Below are 20,497 nucleotides of genomic sequence, written 5' to 3'. Positions count from 1 at the left end.
ATTTCATGGCTGCAGTCACCATCTGCAGTGATATTGGAGCCCAAAAAATAAAGTCTGACACTGTTTCCCCATCTATCTGCCATGCAGTGACGGGACCCGATGCCATGATTTAGTTTTCTGAATGTTGAGCTTTAAGCCAACTTTTTCACTCTCCTCTTTCACTTTCATCAAGAGGCTCTTTAGCTCTTCTTCACTTTCTGCCATAAGGGTGGTGTCATCTGCATATCTGAGGTTATTGAATATTCCCAATAGGGGTATCTCCTTTCAATTACCCTTCTTTTCAGATTTTTCTTGTTAATTTTTGATTATTTGGTTTTCCATATAAACTTCAGATTGAGCTTGTCTAAACATTCTTACTGGTAATTTTATTTAAATCTTGTTAAATTTTATTCAATCATGTTAACATTTTAGAATGTTGATTCTTCCTAATCAAAGACCATGGTAGTCCCTTTCAGTTGGTTAAGTCTTTATTTGTGTTTCTGAGGATCATTTAAAGGTTTTCTCTTTATAGATCTGCTTATTCCTGGGCCTCTTACTTTTTGTAGGGGCTGATTCTAGTACCTATTTTTGCTTGTAGACATAAAGATTGTTAATATATAAATTTGCTGAAATTTCTTATTTATTGTAAGAGTTTTGCAGCTGATTCCTCTTTAGCTTCCAGAAATTAAATCATATCTGCAAATACTGATAATTTTATTTCCTATTTTCCAACCTTTTTTTGGTCATGCTCTGCATCTTGTGGAGTGTGGGTTCTTAGTTCCCCAACCAGGGATTGAACCCAGGCCCTTGGCAGTGAGAGTATGGAGTCCTAACCACTGGATCATCAGGGAATTCCCTATTTTCCAACTTTTATACCTCCATTTTCTTTTTTATTGAATTGATTATTAAGTTCTTCCTGAATAATATTAAATAGTAATATTGATAGACACATTTGACTTGTTCCTGATTTCAGTAGGAATCTAATTCTTAGGAAATACTATGCCAGATTTTGAATTGAGAGTTGTATTTTAATATACTAAAAAATAAGTATTAATATAAAATATATAATGTACAGTTTTATACAGTTATCTACATATTTTAATTTCTTACAAAAATGGAAACCAGATTATCTTAAATCCATTTTAGCATCCATATAAACTACCATATGATTTTTCATCATAAATCTATTAATAGGATTCTTAATAATTTCCTTAGTATTGAATTATCCTTGCATCTCTGGAATAAACTCCACTTAGTGTGGTATATTATTTTTTGATGTTCTGCTGAACTCTATTTGCTGATATTTCATCTGGAATTTCTACATTAATAAGAGATTGATTTGTTTCAACTTTGTGCAATCTTCCAAAAATATTTGGAAGGTATTTTCTCTTTCCATGTTCTTCAGTAGTTTTAATGAGATTGAATCTATCTGCTCTTTACTGACATTGTAGCACTCGCCTGAATTTGGCATAGTATTTATTGTACAGAAAGGAACCTTTTTGGCAATTTATTTTAATTTTCCATTTGTTCTAGAGGCACTTTTGGTACATTATAATTTTCCTAGAAATTTGTAATTTTCAGAAAGTAGAATATATAAAGAAATTCTACTTTTCAGCATTAATTCAGATTTTCTTTGTGGTGTGTCACGGGTGGGAATGCCTGAAAACATACACACTCTGAGATGGAGATTTATGTGGGAGAGGGTATTCAGGAGCAATACCTACGGAGCCTCGGAGCTGAGACAGCCTTTCAGAGTTGTCTCATCTTTATTTTTTCCCCCTTATATATGACATGAACATTTTTCTTGGCTATTATTTTTTTGAGTTCAGAAACTTTACTAGACCACAGAATATATACAGGGTATGACATGTTAGATCAAATTTTACATGGTTCATGTTATGTTCTTGGAAGTCTTTATTTCTGAAAATTATTTTTGGATTATAGTTTCAATATTTGTTCTGTTCCATCATTCCTTTTCTTCTTTCAAGATTCCAATTATGCATATGTTGAATCTCTGTAACTTGCTTCATAAATCTTTTTCTCTCCAATATTTTTTTTAATTGAAGTATAGTTAGAATGAAATAGTGTACATTTTAAGTGTTTAGTTCAATGAGCTTTGATAGCTGTATACTTCCATGTTGTTTTTGTTATCATAAATATGTACTGAATTTGCCAAATGATTTTTAGGGAGTATTTGCTTATATTGATTTTGCTTTCTTTTAGAACTGTTGAATCAACCTTTCTTTCCTAGAATAATATCAACTTATTCATGGTGTAAATTATTTTCACATAATGCTTGATTTGATTAACTAATATGCACTTGAGAATTTTTACATTGATGTTCATGATGAAATACTGACCTGTGCTTCTGTTTTCTTACAATGTTTTGTCAGGTTTTGGTTTTGGGGTTGTGCTGGTCACATAAAATGAACTGGGACTTATTTTCTTCTCTGCCATTTTCTGAAATAATTTCTGTAAGATGGTGCTATATTTTTCCTGAAAGTTTGCTCAGTGAAACCCTCTGGATCTGGAGATAGTACATGTGTTTTTGTGTGTGAAGGCTTTAGATTTTTAAAAAATCCAATTTCTTTAACTAATAAAGAGCTACTCATATTTTCAATTCAATCTCCTGTTAGTTTTTGTCATGAAAGAAGTCAATTCCTAATAGTTCTGACCATTTGTCTTGGTGGTTTAGTAGGGACTTAGGGCAATTTAGAAGCTACACTGAGTCAATCAGAGGAAAGAGCAAAGGCTTTGGCTGATGTCCACACTCTTGTAGACAGTGCTCAACCTTGAGTCCCCAGTGTGCAGACATGGTTGGGATGGGGCCCTTCCTCTCTTTTAGAGTGCACTCTGTCACACGTTCAGTTTGCTGGCTTAGGCTGACCTCTCTCTGCCAGATATCTGGTCACAGTAATTACCAAATATTTATACTCAGTCTTTGCTAAGGAATAAAGGAAGCTCTGGGACTGTGTTCATTCTACAAGTTGTCTGTCTCTCAGTTTTATCTGCAAAAACCTGAAGCTATCTAAAATGTGATGCTAGTGGTATATGACTGTGAAGCCACTACATGACAGGTAAGAGGTACTTTTTTGAAAAGTTATCCATTTCACCTAAATTGTCAAATTTATTGTTATAAACTCATTCATATAATTTCCTTGTTACCTATGTTTTAGTATCTGTAGTGATATCCCATCTTTTATTCCTGATATTGGTAATTTGTATTTTTAACCATTTTCTTCTTTACTCTTGGATTTTATATCAATGTAAAATAGATACCTGTGGGTTGTTTGAGGTATATAGCTAAGTTTATATTGTTTTCTAAATTGAAAGCGATTTTTCCAAGGCCATTATTGACTACTTTCCCTTACACTGATTTGAAATGAAAAATACAAACTTTATGCTCTAAATTATTGTAGATGGGCTTGTTTTTGTAATTCTTTCTGTTCCAATGTTCTATGCATCTTTTCCTGCATTTAATTGTGCCATTTTATTTATACAGCTTTATAGCATGTTTTGATGTTTGCTAGGAAAAATTTTCCTCTCTCCTTCCCATTCTTCTCCTTCTTCAGCCATCTTCAATCCTCTTTCTTTCAGTTATATTTCTGGACCCAGTTTGTATCTTGGACACCACTGAAATATAGATGAGATATGGAATGAATTCTCACATTTAACAATATTATTCACATTCAGAAAGACAGTATATCTCTCCATTTATTTAGTTCTGTTTTATGTCATTCGGTGTTTTAGAGCTCACTTTATAGGCTGCTTGCATTTCTTGAAAGGTTTATTCCTGGGTATTTAATACTTTCTTTTTATCATTGTGAATTACAAATTTACAAATAGTACTCTAAATATACTATTACTTGTAAAGTCTACTTTATTTTATATGCTGACTTTGTTCTGAAATTATTGCTGAATTATCTGTTTAATAGCTTATTATTGGATTCTCTTGAATTTCCTAGGTCCATAAATGTGTCATTGACAATCACAGTTCAGTTGTACATGTTCAGTTTATTTTGGGAAAGGAGCTGTTTTACAGTTTATGGATTTTTTTTATCTTTATAAAAGCAATTTTAAAATTTACTTTTGAGTTTTTTGTTTTTTTTCCCCTAGCATTTTGAGTTGAAAGTTAAATTTTGGCTGAATTTTGAAGGTTTTGGTATTTCATTATAATTCACAAACTCACTTTTTATTTTCTCCTTAACCCAAAAATCATATCGATGGGTTTGGAATTTCTAAGTGGACAGAAACATTTGGCCGATTATTTGCTAAAATCATAGTTACATTATACTCTACTCAGGGTACACTGCCTAAATGATATTTGCTTTTTTGAACTTGAACTTTGTAGATTTAGATGTAAGTAATTTCTGTGAATGTTCCACATGGGTTTGAAAAGAAAGGAGCCTTGCTTACATTTTCTCTATTTGGATTGTTTATTTCTGAGTATATACAGATTAAATATACTAGAAAACAGTAAATACCTTTGTGGATTCTTTGATTTCCATTTGTAGTTTCACCAAATTTTGCTAAATGTTGCCAGGTACATAAAAATTCATGAATTTTATATCTTCTTTGCAAATTATACATTTTTATCAATATGAAATTGCTTGCTTTACCCTTATTAATGTTTTTTTTTCCTTAATTTGTCTCAAAATAATATTGCTGTATCTTCTTTTTGTTAGCATTTAGCTGGAATATATTCAATTGCGTGCTGGTAAACAAGCTCTTTCAGGGGATGGGTATGACTTGTAACGTTTGCCAGTTTCTATGGTGTTAGGTACTTGCACATGATTTTCAAACAACCAACATGAATGAGATGCTGGGAAGAGATAAGCAAAATTGATTCTCAAAAGCTAACTGCAGGATATCATAATTTTATTCTTAATTTTTTTTTGGCTTTTGGTATCATGTTTTAGGTGCATCTTTTTCAGAATCTCATAGTCTCTCTTTTCTTTTCTTTTTTAAAATATATTTCAACTTCATTATATATACTATGATTATTGGTATGTTTGGATCATCCTATTCTTTTTATTTACCATGCTTCTTATTAACTGTTCCTCTCCTTTGTTCTATCTTTCCTTCCTCCCTTCCTCACATTCTTCTTCCTGGTTTGTATTGAATTGATGGAAATTTTAATTTTTTTTTTAATATCCTCTAATTCTTTGAAAATTAAATGCTTGATTTCTATTCTTATGGTCACCTTTAAAACTCCTGAACATATATTTAATATTATTTAAGTAAACTTGATTAATTTAATATAATAAAATCAATATTATATTTTGAATCAATATCTAGAGTTTCTCATCCTCTGTATGTTCCACCAGAGCCAAAAAGAAACATCCCTTACAACCACCCCCTCACAACTCCTGGTACTATAATCACTAATATCAAGCTATTTAGATTTAATTGTAGGTTTTACAGGAGTCTTTGTTTTCCATTGTTTCTTGTTCTAAAGATTGACAAGAGTCCCACATGGGCAGAAAGACCTGAAGAAGTAAAGAGATAAGCTATTTTATCAATAATATACAGAGGACAGAGCAAAGACTTTGAGGAAAAAAAACATGGCTTGCAGTATTCAAAGAACAGCAAGAAAGTCAGTATGGCTAAAGAGGGATAAATGAGGTGCCATGTAGTAAAAAGTCTTAGAAGTAACAACAAGACTAATCATGGAAGCCTCATAAGGAAGTGAAGACACATACTAGTTTTTAGCAATGTTGCCATTAGCTGGCTGAAAGCAACATGGGTATATTTGGGGGAAATGTTTGTATTATTAAAAAATGTTATGTTATTTTGCTGAAATATACTTCATGATGCTCAAATATTCTTCTTCCCTTCCAGACTATACCTTTCAGATACACCGTAAAGTCTCACTGCACTAAGTTCATTGAAATGTTTTACTTTCCCCCCTTATATCCAGGTTGAGATTTTGTTTTCATATGATCACACTTGCCTTTTGTTTCTATGCTGGTGCTCTGCCTGTTTTCAGCTCTGGGTGTTACTTCCATCTGGATTGTATTTTTACTTCCCTTCCATCCATTACAAAATTGCTTTCTCTTACCAGTTTAAAATCTGTGCTTCCAAATTGTGCAAAATTCTTTAAATACTCTAGTGTTAAAAACATTAGAAGCTTAAAAATGTTTTACTCTATTTGCATCAGTTGAACAATGGTCCTTGGCTATCACTTATTGTCAAGGTAAGTAAAAACACTGTACCACACAAAATAAGCATTCAACAAATATTAAATGAATTTATAAAAATTTATGTCACCCTCCTTAAACTTCTTGAAATATCATGAGCTAGGAATTGTCTCAATATTTGATTATATTTTCAAAATAAGAGTACTTTCTTGGATGTATATCCCAACTTAAAGTCACTATATTTTTCAATATTGTAAGCAGTCAGCAATAGCATTAGAGTGAAACAAGCTATTTCATTCCAGTCTTATTAGATCTAGCTTTCCAGTCTTTATTAAGGAGTCTTGATCTGTGTTAGCTAACTATAAAAATTTTTGAGTTTCATGGAATCATAATGAACTGATTAGATTTTTAGTAAGATTAGATTATTGTGATGAAGGTTATAATTGGCTGTTCAAGTACTACGGAGTCACCCCTACAATCATAGTTTCTTGGAGAAATGATGTCTTTTCTAACAGCTTAAATAGTTCTATCAAGATATAATTTACGTATTTTAAATTTCACTCAATGTATTTTTATTAAAAGCTTTTCTTTAAAAATTTACCCTTTTTATATAATGATAGGACTGAAAGAGTTAATTCAAACTGGATTTTAAAAATCCTAATTAAGAAATCACATCACCAAAATGGTACCAGCCTCCATCCCCCCACAAATATCAACAATTAGACATTCACAAATTAAAATAGCTCTGGAAGGGCTCAGGAGTCCACTTAAGAAATTTCAGCAACACCATGAAGCAAAAAATAGAGAATAACGCCATACAAAGAAAAGGAAGGACAGCTTCATTGTGCCTGCATCATCCCATCCCCCAGGGCAGCACTGCTCAGCGCCAGTGAAGAACTCCGGGGTTCAAAGGAGCTCCCTCGCTGGGAAAGGAAGAATGAGGTGAGCAACCAACTTCCCCAGTTTGTCACATCACAGCATGGAAGATCACTTCAGCTCCACCCTACTCAGAGACTGAAAAAGTCAAGACATATAGGGACAGGCTGGAACAGCAGAGAGCAGCTGGGGCTCCCAATATCAGCTACACAGCCCGGGCAGCTGTGGTCCACGGTAACCAGCTCTGTGGAGGGTCCCAACAGGTTTCATCACTGAAGAAACCAACGCTAGGATGGCTGTCATGGACCCCCTGCAGATTTCACCACTGTACTTCCCCCCACAGGTTTCCACCTTCACAAATGCCACCTGACAGTCCCTCCCTGGCCATAACCGGACCCTGCAATCTGCACTGGAAGCCAGCTTAGCCTTTGCACCTGCACAAGTGCAAGATGCCAGCCTAGACCCCTGCAGTGATAGATAGATGGGCATGCATTTGGAGCTAACCTCTTCAACTGTGGACCTCTTGCCAGTGGTCTGCCGCTGGCCTCTAATGATCTGCGAGTGCCTATGCTGAGACTCTATGGCCACAAGACTGCATGTCAACCGCCAAGGCCCGCACAGCTGTGTGTGGGCCCAGACCTGGCCCTGTCTCCTCTCACTGGCTTGCACTGCTGGGCTCAGCTATTGTGAGCCTCTCCACCTGAGCACGTGTACACCAACACCCAACTCCTGTCACTGGCCTCCACTGTTATGTGGGACCATTAAGCAAACAAACAAACAAAACTCAAAACAGTCTAACTTTGTAATTCAATGAACTAGAAAAAGAACAAAGTAAACCCAAAGTTAGTAGAGGAAGGTGATAACGAAGAGCAGAGTGGGAATAAATAGAGACAAAAAGAACAGAAAAGATCAGTGAGACCAAGAGCGAGTTTTTAAAAGAGACAAACGAAATGGATAAATGTCTGTCTACACTTACCAAGAAAAAGAGAGTACTCAAATTAAGAAAATTAATCTGCAGGGGTGGGATGGGGAGGAAGATGGGAGGAAGGTTCAAAAGGGAGGGGGTATATGTATACCTATGGCTGATTCATGTTGAGGTTTGACAGAAAACAACAAAATTCTGTAAAGCAATTATCATTCCATTAAAAATATAAATTTTAAAAAAGAAAATTAGAAACGAAAGAGAAGATATTACAACTGACATTACAGAAATACAAAGAATCATGAGAGGATACTATGAACAATTATATGCCAACAAATTGGACAACCTAGAAGAAATGGATAAATTCCTAGAATATACAATCTACCAAGACTGAATCACAAAGTAACAGAAAATTTGAACAGATCAATGAGTAAGGAGATTGAATCAGCAATCAAACACTTTCCAATAAAGAAAAGCCCATGACCTGATGGCTTCACTGGTGAATCCTACCTAAGACAAAATAATGTCAATTCTTCTAAAGCTCTTCCAAAGAAAGTAAAAGGAAAGAACACTTTCAAACTCATTTTAAGAGGTCAGCATTAACCTGATACCAAAGACAGATAGGACACTACAAGAAAAGAAACCTATAGGCCCCCCTGATGAATATAGACGTAAAACCTCTGAACAAAATACTAACAAATTGAATTTAACAACACATTAAAAGAACCACACACCATGGTCAAGTGGGATTTATCCCTGGAATGCAAGAATAAGTCAACATACACAAATCAATAAATGTAAATATACTACATTAAAAGAATGAAGATAAAAATCATACAATCATCTCAATAAATGCAGAAAAAGTACTGGACAAAATTTAACATTCTTTCATGATAAACTCCCCACAAACTGGGTATAGAAGGAACATACTGTACATAACAAAAGCCATATAATACAAAACCAAACGAACATCACACTCAACAATCAAAAGCTGAAAGCTTTCCATCCAATATCAGAAACAAGAGAAAGGTGACCACCCTCACCACTCCTATTCAACACAGAATTGGAAGTCTTAGCTGGAGCAATTAGGCAGTAAAAAGAAATAAAAAGCATCCAAATCAGAAAGAAAGAAGTAACACGGTCTCTTTTTGTTTATGACATGATCTTTTATCTAGAAACTCCTAAGAACTCCATCAAAAAAAGCTGTTAAAATTAATGAACAAATTCAGTAAAGTTGTAGGATACAAACTCACAGATAAAAATTAATTTGTTGTGTCTCTATACACTAACAATAAAATGTGAAAAAGGAATAAAACAATCCCACTTACAGTAGCATCCAACAATAAAATTTTAGGGATAAATTTAATTAAGGAAGTGGAAGATCTATATACTCAAAACTCTAAGACATTGATGAAGGAAACTAAAGAAGACATAAATAAATGATATCCTGCGCTTACTGATTGAAAGAGTGGATATTCTTAAAATGTTCATTCTACCCAAAGACATTGAGAGGTTCAGTAAGACCTCTATCAAAGTTCCAATGCCATTTTTTCAGAAAAATAGAAAAAAAAATCCCCTAAATTTGGATGAAACTACAAAAGACTGACTAGCCAAAGCAATCCTAGGAAAGTGCCAAGGTGGAGGCATCATACTTCCTAACTTTAAGTTATATATAACTCATACAACTTGATAACAAAAACCAAAACATCCAATTTAGAAATGGAAATAGAATCTGAACAAATATTTTCCAAAGAATATATACAATGGCCAGCAAGTTCATGAGAAGGTGCTCAACCTTACTGATCATCAGAGAAATGCAAATCAAAACCACAAGGTATCAGCTCACACCTGTTGGAATGGCTATTATCAAATAGATGAGAGAGAACAAATGCTGGCAAGATGTTGAGAAAAGGGAAACATTGTGCACTGTGGGTCAGACTGTAAATTGGTACAGCCACTATAGAAAACAGTGTAGAGGTTCCTCGAAAAATTAAAAATAACAACTACCAGCAATGCAATTTCTGAGTACATACTGAAAGGAAATAAAAACAGAATCTCAAAGAGATACATGCACTCTCATGGTCACTGCAGCACTATTTGCACTAATCAAGACATGGAAACAACTTGTGTCCATCACTATATTAATGAGTAAGGAAAATGTAGTAAATATATGTGTGTGTGTGTTTAATCACACACACACACAATGGAATATGATGACTGAGCCATAAAAAGAAGGAAATCCAGACATTTCTGACAATATGGATAGCACCTGAGAGGACTATGCTAAGTGAAATAAATCAGACAGAAAAATACAAATACTGGATGATATCGCTTATATATATGGAATTTTAAAAAGGCAAACTCAGAAATAGAGAGTAGAAAAGTGGTTGCCAGGGGCTGAGGGGAGGAGGAAATGAGATGTTGGTCAAATGGTACAAACTTCCAATCATAAGAAGAATAAGTTCCAGGGATTTAATGTATAACATGGTGATTATAGTTAACAATACTCAATTGTATACTTGGAATTTGCTATGACTAGATTTTAAATGTCCTTCCCATAACAATAACAATAAAGTGGCAATTATGTGAGGTTAAGGATGTGTTAACTAACCTATTGTAGTAAACTTTTCATAATATATACATGTATCAAGTCATCATATTGTTTATCTTAATCTTATAAAATGTTATATGTCATATCTAATAAAGTTGAAAAAAAGAATAGAAAAATCATAATTAAGAGTAGATCAGTACCAAAGTGTTAACAACTGTATACATTAAAAATAAAATTATAATGCTTTACAAATATTCTTACTAAAGAATCAAGAAATTTATATGCCCTAATCATCTTACTAAATCTTAACAAGCAAGTACATATTGATAATTAAATGATTTAAGCTTCCGGATAAATGTTGTTCTTTGGCTGGTATTTATTTATCAGCTAACAAAAGCCACTGAGAAGATGGAATTGACCATATGATTCTCACATACAAGCATGTTAACAAGCCTATTATCAGGCCTCAATCAAACTGAGCAAATACTTCTAGAAATTTCCCTTGTGTGTTTTATTCAGTTATTAGGAGAATTCAAAGCCTCAGCTCTGCCACATACATCCAGCCCAGATGCTCAAAGCACTTGATTTTACTCCAGGGTAAAATTCTATATTCAAGACTAGATCTAGAACAGATGGCCACCCCACCTCTGCCATAATCTGGTTGTGCCCTATGCATAAAGGAAAAAAAAACTAAAGGGAACACAGATTCCACAGCAGGGCCAGAACAAACATTATTACTATTAATACTACTAATAATATTTATTAAGTACTTCTGTGTACCTGATACCCTATTAAGTTCTGCACAGAATGAGTCCCATTGATCATAATGTTCCATGTAGGAACTATGTACATTCTTTAACTATGCTCATTAGGAGTGTGCATAGCTCTTGCCTTCACAGTGGTTTCAATCAGAGCAGTGATTACGTGTCCAGGTACTATTCTTGAAGCAGATATAAAGATCAATTTCTCAAGAACTTAGCGAGCTCTATTATGTGCCAGTTGTTTTGGTTGTTTTGCTGCTAAGTCGTGTCTGACTCTTTGTGACCCTGTGAACTGTGGCCCACCAGGCCCTAGTCCTTTCCATGGGATTTCCCAGGCAGAATACTGGAGGGGGTTGCCATTTCCTTCTCCAGGGGGTCATCCTGACTCAGGGGTCAAATTCACATCTCCAGCAAAGGAGATGGCATAACGGCAACAGACCTGTCTGCTAGCTACAATACAAGGCAGAATAAAAGGCACTAAATAGGGTGTAAACAACTCATAGGGGCGTTAAAAAGAGTGGAGCAATCCCCAGGTTCCCAGCCTCAGTGCCTTGTTATCTCTGAAACCAAACTGTTCCTCCATTTTCCCAGAATAGTTAAGGGAGGAATACTGGCTGACCGCAGAAGTACAGACCAGAGATCTAAACACTCCTTATAAAGACTTTCAGACAAAACCTGTATTCTCCCTTTCCCCACCACCCTTGGCTTTGGTGGTTCCTTGTACAGCCAATGCCTAAGCCTTCCTGGGATTCTTCAGCAGTCAGATAACTTCTAGATGATACACCCTTTGTAGATACTCTAGTTTGTCTTCCTTTTGTCCTGCCAGGTCATTTACCATTCCTTTACCCATTCCATGTCTGATATATGATGGGGCCGGGGTGCAATGTCTCTTAACGTCAATGATCATGGACCAAGCTTCTGGTTGTTTTTGCTTGGATGATTTTTAAAAGGAAGTGGCATGGAAATAACTCAATTCTTTGGTCTTAGAACCTGTCTTGCTTATGTGATTACCACAATTTCATAACTAAATTGACACTGGGAAAAGAATATTAAAAATATAGTGGACATTTTTAAACTCAAGCTATGAAAATGAATCTTTCATAGAGAAAATTTGAATAGTGTGGTGGATAGGGTACGGGAAGATGCTTTGTAGTTTGGGAAAGCAGAAAGGAACTTCAAGAATAACCCAGATCATCTGAAATAGGCCACTGCCCACTGTGCCTGAAGTAAAACACCAGGTAGTAAAGTGCAAAGAATTCAAACCTTCACAAATACGGTGAACTCTTCTACTTTCTCACTGGCTAGTAGCAATTTCTTCTGTGCACCTTCTAGGGCCTGCTCACTTTGCATTGCTAACCCTTGAAGATGCTTAGATGCTGCTGTTTCAATCTCTGCCATGGCAGATTCAGTCTCGTTTATTTTTGATAGGAGGAAATTAAGCTTGAGATCCTGCAAAAGACCAGTAAGCACACAGTAAAAATATATTTCTTAAACAGATTTGGAAGTTAGAGGTGTAAGATAAAGAAAGGGTTTTATTACTCTCTTTATATCTTGTATTTATTTTCATTTGAGTAAAACTTTATTTTCAGTGACTATCATGAGCACATATTATCACATATTTATCATTGAAATCAATTTATTCTTTTAAAATTATAAATCATTATAAAGACATGGAAGGGATTTTGGACTAAAAGATTTCCTATATCAAATGGAAGTATTTAATTATTTATAAGTTTAGGTGGACCTAAAACTTTATCAGTTTGGTTCAGTCACTCAGTCATGTCCGACTCTTTGCAACCCCATGAATCACAGCACGCCAAGCCCCCCTGTCCATCACCAACTCCCAGAGTTTACTCAAACTCAAGTTCATCGAGTTGGTGATGCCATCCAGCCATCTCATCCTCTGTTGTCCCCTTCTCCTCCTGCCCCCAATCCCTCCCAGCATCAGGGTCTTTTCCAATGAGTCAACTCTTCGCATGAGGTGGCCAAAGTATTAGAGATTCAGCATCAGTCATTCCAATGAACACCCAAGACTGATCTCCTTTAGGATGGACTGGTTGGATCTCCTTGCAGTCCAAGGGACTCACAAGAGTCTTCTCCAACACCATAGTTCAAAAGCATCAATTCTTCGGCGCGCAACTTTCTTCACAGTCCAACTCTCACGTCCATACACGACCACTGGAAAAACCATAGCCTTGACTAGACAGACCTTTGTTGGCAAAGTAATGTCTCTGCTTTTAATATGCTACCTAGGTTGGTCACAACTTTCCTTCCAAGGAGTAAGCGTCTTTTAATTTCATGGCTGCAATCACCATTTGCAGTGATTTTGGAGCCCCCAAAAATAAAGTCTGACACTGTTTCCACTGTTTCCCCATCTATTTCCCATGAAGTGATGGGGCCAGAGGCCATGATCTTAGTTTTCTGAATGTTGAGCTTTAAGCCAAATTTTTCACTCTCCTCTTTCACTTTCATCAAGAGGCACTTTAGTTTTTCTTCACTTTCTGCCATAAGGGTGGTGTCATCTGCATATCTGAGGTTATTGAGATTTCTCCTGGCAATCTTGATTTCAGCTTGTGCTTTTTCCAGCCCAGCGTTTCTCATGGTGTACTCTGCATATAAGTTAAATAAGCAGGATGACAATATACAGGCTTGACGTACTCCTTTTCCTATTTGGAACCAGTTTATTGTTCCATGTCCAGTTCTAACTGTTGCTTCCTGACCTGCATACAGGTTTCTCAAGAGGCAGGTCTCAATAGCCAGACCGGTGGTCTCGTATTTCCATCTCCTTCAGAATTTTCCACAGTTTATTGTGATCCACACAGTCAAAGGCTTTGGCATAGTCAATAAAGCAGAAATAGATGTTTTTCTGGAACTCTCTTGCTTTTTCGATGATCTAGCGGATGTTGGCGATTTGATCTCTTGTTCCTCTGCCTTTTCTAAAACCAGCTTGAACATCTGGAAGTTCACGGTTCATTGCTGAAGCCTGGCTTGGAGAATTTTGAGCATTACTTTACTAGGGTGTGAGATGAATGCAATTGTGCGGTAATTTGAGCATTCTTTGGCATTGCCTTTCTTTGGGATTGGAATGAAAACTTTATATCTACTTATATAAATACCAGTTCTTAACAACAGTTTTCATTTATTATAAATTATCAAGATAAACAAAATCTGTTTCTCTAATACAGCATGACCTTTAATAGTAAATAAATTCTTATTGTCTTATGTAGAGATATAAATGTTCTTTGAAGTTATCTGAAACATTTAAGTAACTCATAGTAGTTTTGGGGAGGAAAAAAACAACAACTTTAAAAATAAAAAAGAGATTGTTACAGTCCATCTCTAAGCTAAAATGTCCTAAATCATACCTTTTTTTCTAACTCCTCTTTAGTTTGCTGATACATCTCTTCATACTGAGACTTCTCTTTTACAGCAACAGTAAGTCTTTGCTTTAGTGAATCAATTGATACTTTCTTGTTGGAACACTCCTCAGTTAATGTCCTCACCTACAATAAATGCACAAAGGTAGAGATGTATGGAGAGAGTAACATGGAAACTTACATCACCATATGTAAAATAGATAGCCAACAGGAATTTGCTGTCTGGCTCAGGAAACTCAAACAGGGGCTCTGTATCAACCTAGAGGGGTGGGACGGGGAGGGAGATGGGAGGGAGGTTCAAAAGGGAGGGGGTATATGTACACCTATGGCTGATTCATGTTAAGGTTGAAGTTTGACAGAAAACAACAAAATTCTGTAAAGCAATTATCCTCCAATTAAAAAAATAAATAAAAATTTTAAAAAAGCACAAAGGTAAAATTATTGGCAAAGGCAGTCTAGTTCTACACTGTATTTGTTTTAACAGAAACCAAATGAATGCATGAATAAGTCATTTCATTCATTTTCTCATAAAGGATACCAAATTCAAGTATAAGATTTGTGTAACTCACACAGCACTGCGAGTACTAACCAACCATACTGAAGTCAGTAGTGAGTGAGACTAACAATACTTAAGTCAGTAACAACACCCAAAAACTGCACAAAAAAGCATGAATATTGCTATGTGTAGACTCCTACCTAATAATACAAGATTATTTTTAACTACGTTTCCTTTAATTACTCACCTGAACTTCCTTAAGCAAGAGATGGTTGGTTTTGATTTTTTAATAAGCCAAGTCATAGAAAACTTTAATTTGTATTCTCCAATATAACATGTACTTTTTAGGATAAAATTAAATAAGTAATACAACATATTTATTGTGCATTTCAAAGAATAGCAGAAGACTCCAAAGGTGACATACGAATAGCTAATAAATATATGAAAAGATTCTCAACATGACTCATTATTAGAGAAATGTAAATCAAAACTACAACTACAATGAGATATCACCTCACACTGGTCAGAATGGCCATCATCAAAAACTTCAGAAACAATAAGTGCTGGAGAGGGTGTGGAGAAAAGGGAACCCTCTTTCACTGTCATTGGGAATATAAATTGATACAGTCACTATGGAAGACAGTATGGAGATTCCTTAAAAGACTAGGAATAAACTACCATATGACCCAGCAATACCACTTCTAGGCACACACACTGAGGAAACCAAAACTGAGAAAGATCCATATACCCCAGTGTTTATTGCAGCACTATTTACAATAGCTAGGATACGGAAGCAACCTAGATGTCCATTGACAGATGAACAGATAAATAAGCTGTGGTAATGTATACAGTGGAATACTACTCAGCCATAAAAAGAAATGCATTTGAGTCAGTTATAATAATGTGGATGAACCTAAAGCCCATTATACAGAGTGAAGTTAAGTGAGAAACAGAAAAACAAATAGTATATTAACATATGTATATGGAATCTAGAAAGATGGTACTGATGAACCTATCTGCAGGGCAGCAGTGGAGATGCAGACGTGGAGAACAGACTTCTGGACATGCCCAGGAGGAGGAAGGAGAGAGTGGGGTGAATGGAGACGGTTGCATGGAAGCATATACAGTACCATCTGTAAAACAGATAGCCAGTGGGAATTTGCTCTATGACTCAGGGAACTCAAACTGGGGCTCTGTAACAACCTAGGGGGCGGGAAAGGGTGGGAGCTGGGAGGGAGGTTCAAAAGGGAGTGGACATATGTACACCTATGGTTAATTCATGTTGAGGCATGGCAGAAACCAAACCAACACTGTAAAACAATTATCCTTTAAGTAAAAATAAATACATTTTTTAAAAAAATGCTAAAAAATAGCAGAAGAAAACATTTTTTTCAGTTTAATACTATTAAAGATAAATGACTTCTTATACAAACATTGTATACTTCAAATGATTACTGAAGTTAAAATGAACAAAATTTAAAAGATAGCATTGAAAAAAACCTATATGAAGTAATTATAATTTGTGTGGGTATGTGGAGGAGAAAGAAACTCTGTACGCATGTTCTTGCTCATGTAAAATTTTCTCTCTTCCATTTGAGCATTACTTACATTTTTATCTCCAACAAGGAAAATAAGGGAGATGTTCTCTCAGGAGTGGATGACATTTTGTGAATGCCAAAGCACAAGCTGCTTTATGATTTGTGTAAATAGCAGCTTTTAAAAATTTTTAAACAAAAACTATCTCTTAGGCAGCAAACTGCTGATTTTACTTTGGGGTCAGATAGTGTACAACTATTTTAAATATGACTCTTTTCTTAAGTACACTAAAACATGTACAAGGAAATACTTTAAAACAATTGTGGTGAGTACACTTTTTGAAGAACTGATAGTTATTAGCATATTTTTTCATTTAAAATGCATGCTTAATTCTATCATTATAATTAGCAGTTTTAAAGAAAATGCTGAATATAATTTTGAATCTCAAAAATATTAAAGATTTTTAAAAATTAAGCAGAACTTCTCATGGTATATTTACAATATAAAACGAATGAATGGCTATACTATGTATGAGATTTTGTCTTGAATTTTAAAACAAAAAATGTACTTTCAGAGCAAATGATGTAATTATGTAACAACACAGGTATATTTTATGAATATTTACTACATGTTTTGTTAAGATTGAATATTGAAGTTAAGAAAGTAAATACAAAGGGAAGTGATCTTTTTTCCTAGTGTCAGTAAACATAAAAATTGATACCTTTTTTTCAAGATTTTCTAGCATTTCATTAATACTCTCATTACTTTCCAAATTTACTTTCTGTCGAAATTTCAAGTCCTCTATCAAATGTCTTTTCATGGTTATATCTCTCTCCATTCGAGACATCCTTGAAAGGGAAAAAAAGGCATTTTATCAAGAGTGATAGAAAATATTTCAATAGTGATAATATCTTACATATTATCCAATGTTACACCTACTGTAAATTTTTAAATGCTATCTGATTAATTGCAAATTAATAAAATAATTGCTTGGGATAAAATACTGCTGTTAGTATTTTGAGTAAAATATTAAAATCTGTAATCCAGCTGTGATTTGGTAAATGCAGTATTTTATATAAACATATGCATTAAAAAGAAGAACTGATAAAGCTTAATAAAATTTTTTGAAAACTTAAAATTATTATATTTATATTACACTCATGCTTCCAAGAAAAATACAAGTTTTAGAGATTATCAAAATCATAACACTGATTGTTTCTGATAAGAAAGAATTCTATACTTTAATAAAGAAGTATAAAATTTGATAATATCATATAAAGACACTGAAGTGATTTATAATATCATATAAAGACATATCAGTGATTGAACTGATGTATCAGTTTAGCTTAAGGTGATAATGCTAGGTATAAAATGATAAATGTAATAACCACTATTACTTATAATAAGAACAACAATAACTAACATTTAATGAATGTTTACTATGTACTAGTCACTGTTATAAGTGCTTTACATGTATTTCAATTCTAAGAACTTTATGAGTTAATTCTATTAACTTGAGATCCAGAGCCGGCAGGTAAAGAAGACAGGATTCGAAGAATGTTATCTAAAGTCCTCATTGGTAAACAGTAAGACTAACTCAATCTATCAATAAGCTTCAAGATATTCTGCTTAAAAAGAATTAACCAATTTTCTTATCTAACAGTTTTATCTACTAAAGTGAAAGTGAAAGTGAATTTGCTCAGTCCTGTCCCGCTCTTTGGGACCCCAAGGACTGTAGCCCAACCAGGCTCCTCTGTCCATGGGGATTTTCCAAGCAAGAATACTGGAGTGGGTTGCCATTTCCCTTTCCAAGGGATTTTCCCGACCCAAGGAATGAACCCGGGTCTGCAAAGCACCGGGTCCCACACTGCAGGCCGATGCTTTACCATTTAAGCCACCAGGGAAATTCCTTATCTACTAGGATCACTTTTAAGTAAGTGATCTCTAATTATGAATGACTAGACTTCTTTCTAAACACATCACTTCTAAGCTCTAGATATCTATAAAAGATACAGAAAGGAAACAATTTTGATTCTGTGAGATAGAACATTTTAAACTCCTTTTTTAGTTTAAATACACAAAGTACAATATTTCATAATTCTTCAGTTATTTTAAATACAAACAAAACTTCCCTATTTTCCATTTTTGCTTTATAAGCTTAGGTAATAACTCCAATATAAATCAATATATATACATATGTATATATGTACATATTTTTATATACATATTTTTAGTCAAATAATTCCTACATTCTAAAGTTTTCTGTTCATAGTGTTTAGGCCATTAATTGATATTTATTCAAAATTAAAACGTTTAAGAAGGAAAATCTAACTTTAAACATTTTTACTACTCTAATTAATAAAAGTAGTAACTATTTTGCCATCAACTAGGCTATATGTAATATTCTTTAAACTTTCATCTTATTTAGGTTCAAACATAAACTAAGAAAGGAAAACAATTTTAACATGTTGGTATTGTTTCTTGGGGTGAAGTGTTTAATAGAGTTAATTGCCACTAGGTGGCACCAAATACAATGGATAAAAATATAAAGCACCTACTTTTCATGCATTTCCTTTATGTGTTCTTCTTTTGCTAGGAGTTCAAATTTCAGAGACTTCAAGTTTGATGATTGTTTAGTGAGTTCATTAGTTGCATTCTAGATTAAAAATACATATAAATTTAAATATACCTTGCAATCTTGTTCTAAGGCAGCATAAATATAAATGCCATTCTCATGAAGAGTAATAAAAATGCAAAAATTATGGTTATAATTAAAATGAACATTTAAACACTTGAAAATGTTTCATTTTGAATGTTCTAATAGAAATATCCGGAGAAGGCAATGGCCATCCACTCCAGTACTCTTGCCTGGAAAATCCCATGGACGAAATATCAGGGCACACTAAAATTTTTATATAACATGTCAAAATCATAGAACACACTCATATAATAATTGCAAAGATATTGTAAAAATATATTTACAGGAAATATAGATTTTGCAAAATTTAAATGTGTATTACTAAGTATTTTTATGGTTTAATAAGATCACTTAAAACTAGTTCCGGATTTACTAATAATCAGACTAAATATAGTCACAGTACTTAGCTGCACCTCCCACCAAGAGGATGGAATGGAGTCCATCTCCCAACCCTCTTAATCTGATCTGGCCTGTGATTTGCTTTGACAGAAAATATCTGGCATAAATGACATTGTGCAAATATCAGATTCAGGCTTTAAATTATTGTAGCTTGCACCTTTGCCCTGTTGTAGTGCTGCTCTGGGATCACCTACCAACAAATACAGAGGAAAGGCCATTGGGAAGAATACTGAACTACCCCAGATGAAGCCAATAGACCAATCGTCAGCCTGTGAGTGAGGCTCTCTTGGAACTTCCAGTCCAGGTAAATCCTTGGTATAGAAGAATGCAGGTGTGTGAGGGGACCCAGCAAACAGCCCAGAAGAATTACCTAGTGAACCCACTGGATCATAAATTGCTATTGTTTTATGCTGCTACACTTCAGGATAATTTATTAGATAATAATAAATAACTGATAGAGAATCTCATGAATACTGAATACTTTCTTCCTTGAACCTATATTGTTGCTGTTCAGTTGCTAAGTCCTGTCCAACTCTCTTTGTGATTCCATGGACTGTGACTAGCCCACCCCGGCTTCTCTGTCCATGGGATTTCCCAGGCAAGAATACTGGGGTGCGTTGCCATTCTCTTCTCCAGGGGATCTTCCTGACCCAGGGATCAAACCCGTCTCCTGCATTGGCAGGTGGATTCTTTACCACTGAGCAACCCAGGAAGTATTTATATATAATTATTAGTTTTTCAAACCAGAAGAGCATTGTGGAA

At 34.6% G+C, this 20,497-nt stretch overlaps 1 protein-coding gene across 1 annotated transcript in view; it reads right to left on the bottom strand.

Moving 5' to 3' along the window:
* The window catches only part of CNTLN (centlein), a 313,542-nt gene that overhangs the window by 16,037 nt on the left and 277,008 nt on the right, over window positions 1-20,497 (bottom strand). Inside the window, exons 20-23 of the mRNA XM_043486610.1 lie at window positions 19,197-19,294; window positions 17,360-17,486; window positions 14,595-14,732; window positions 12,493-12,678 (exon numbers count right to left, since the gene is read on the bottom strand). Coding sequence (XP_043342545.1) covers window positions 12,493-12,678; window positions 14,595-14,732; window positions 17,360-17,486; window positions 19,197-19,294 — 549 coding nt within the window. The remainder of the gene's footprint in view (window positions 1-12,492; window positions 12,679-14,594; window positions 14,733-17,359; window positions 17,487-19,196; window positions 19,295-20,497) is intronic.

The sequence above is a fragment of the Cervus canadensis genome, chromosome 14 (genome assembly GCF_019320065.1).
Source record: "Cervus canadensis isolate Bull #8, Minnesota chromosome 14, ASM1932006v1, whole genome shotgun sequence".
Taxonomy (NCBI): Eukaryota; Metazoa; Chordata; class Mammalia; order Artiodactyla; family Cervidae; genus Cervus; species Cervus canadensis.
Note: the sequence above shows the minus strand (reverse complement) of the source record. Positions and strands in the feature narration are given on the sequence as shown.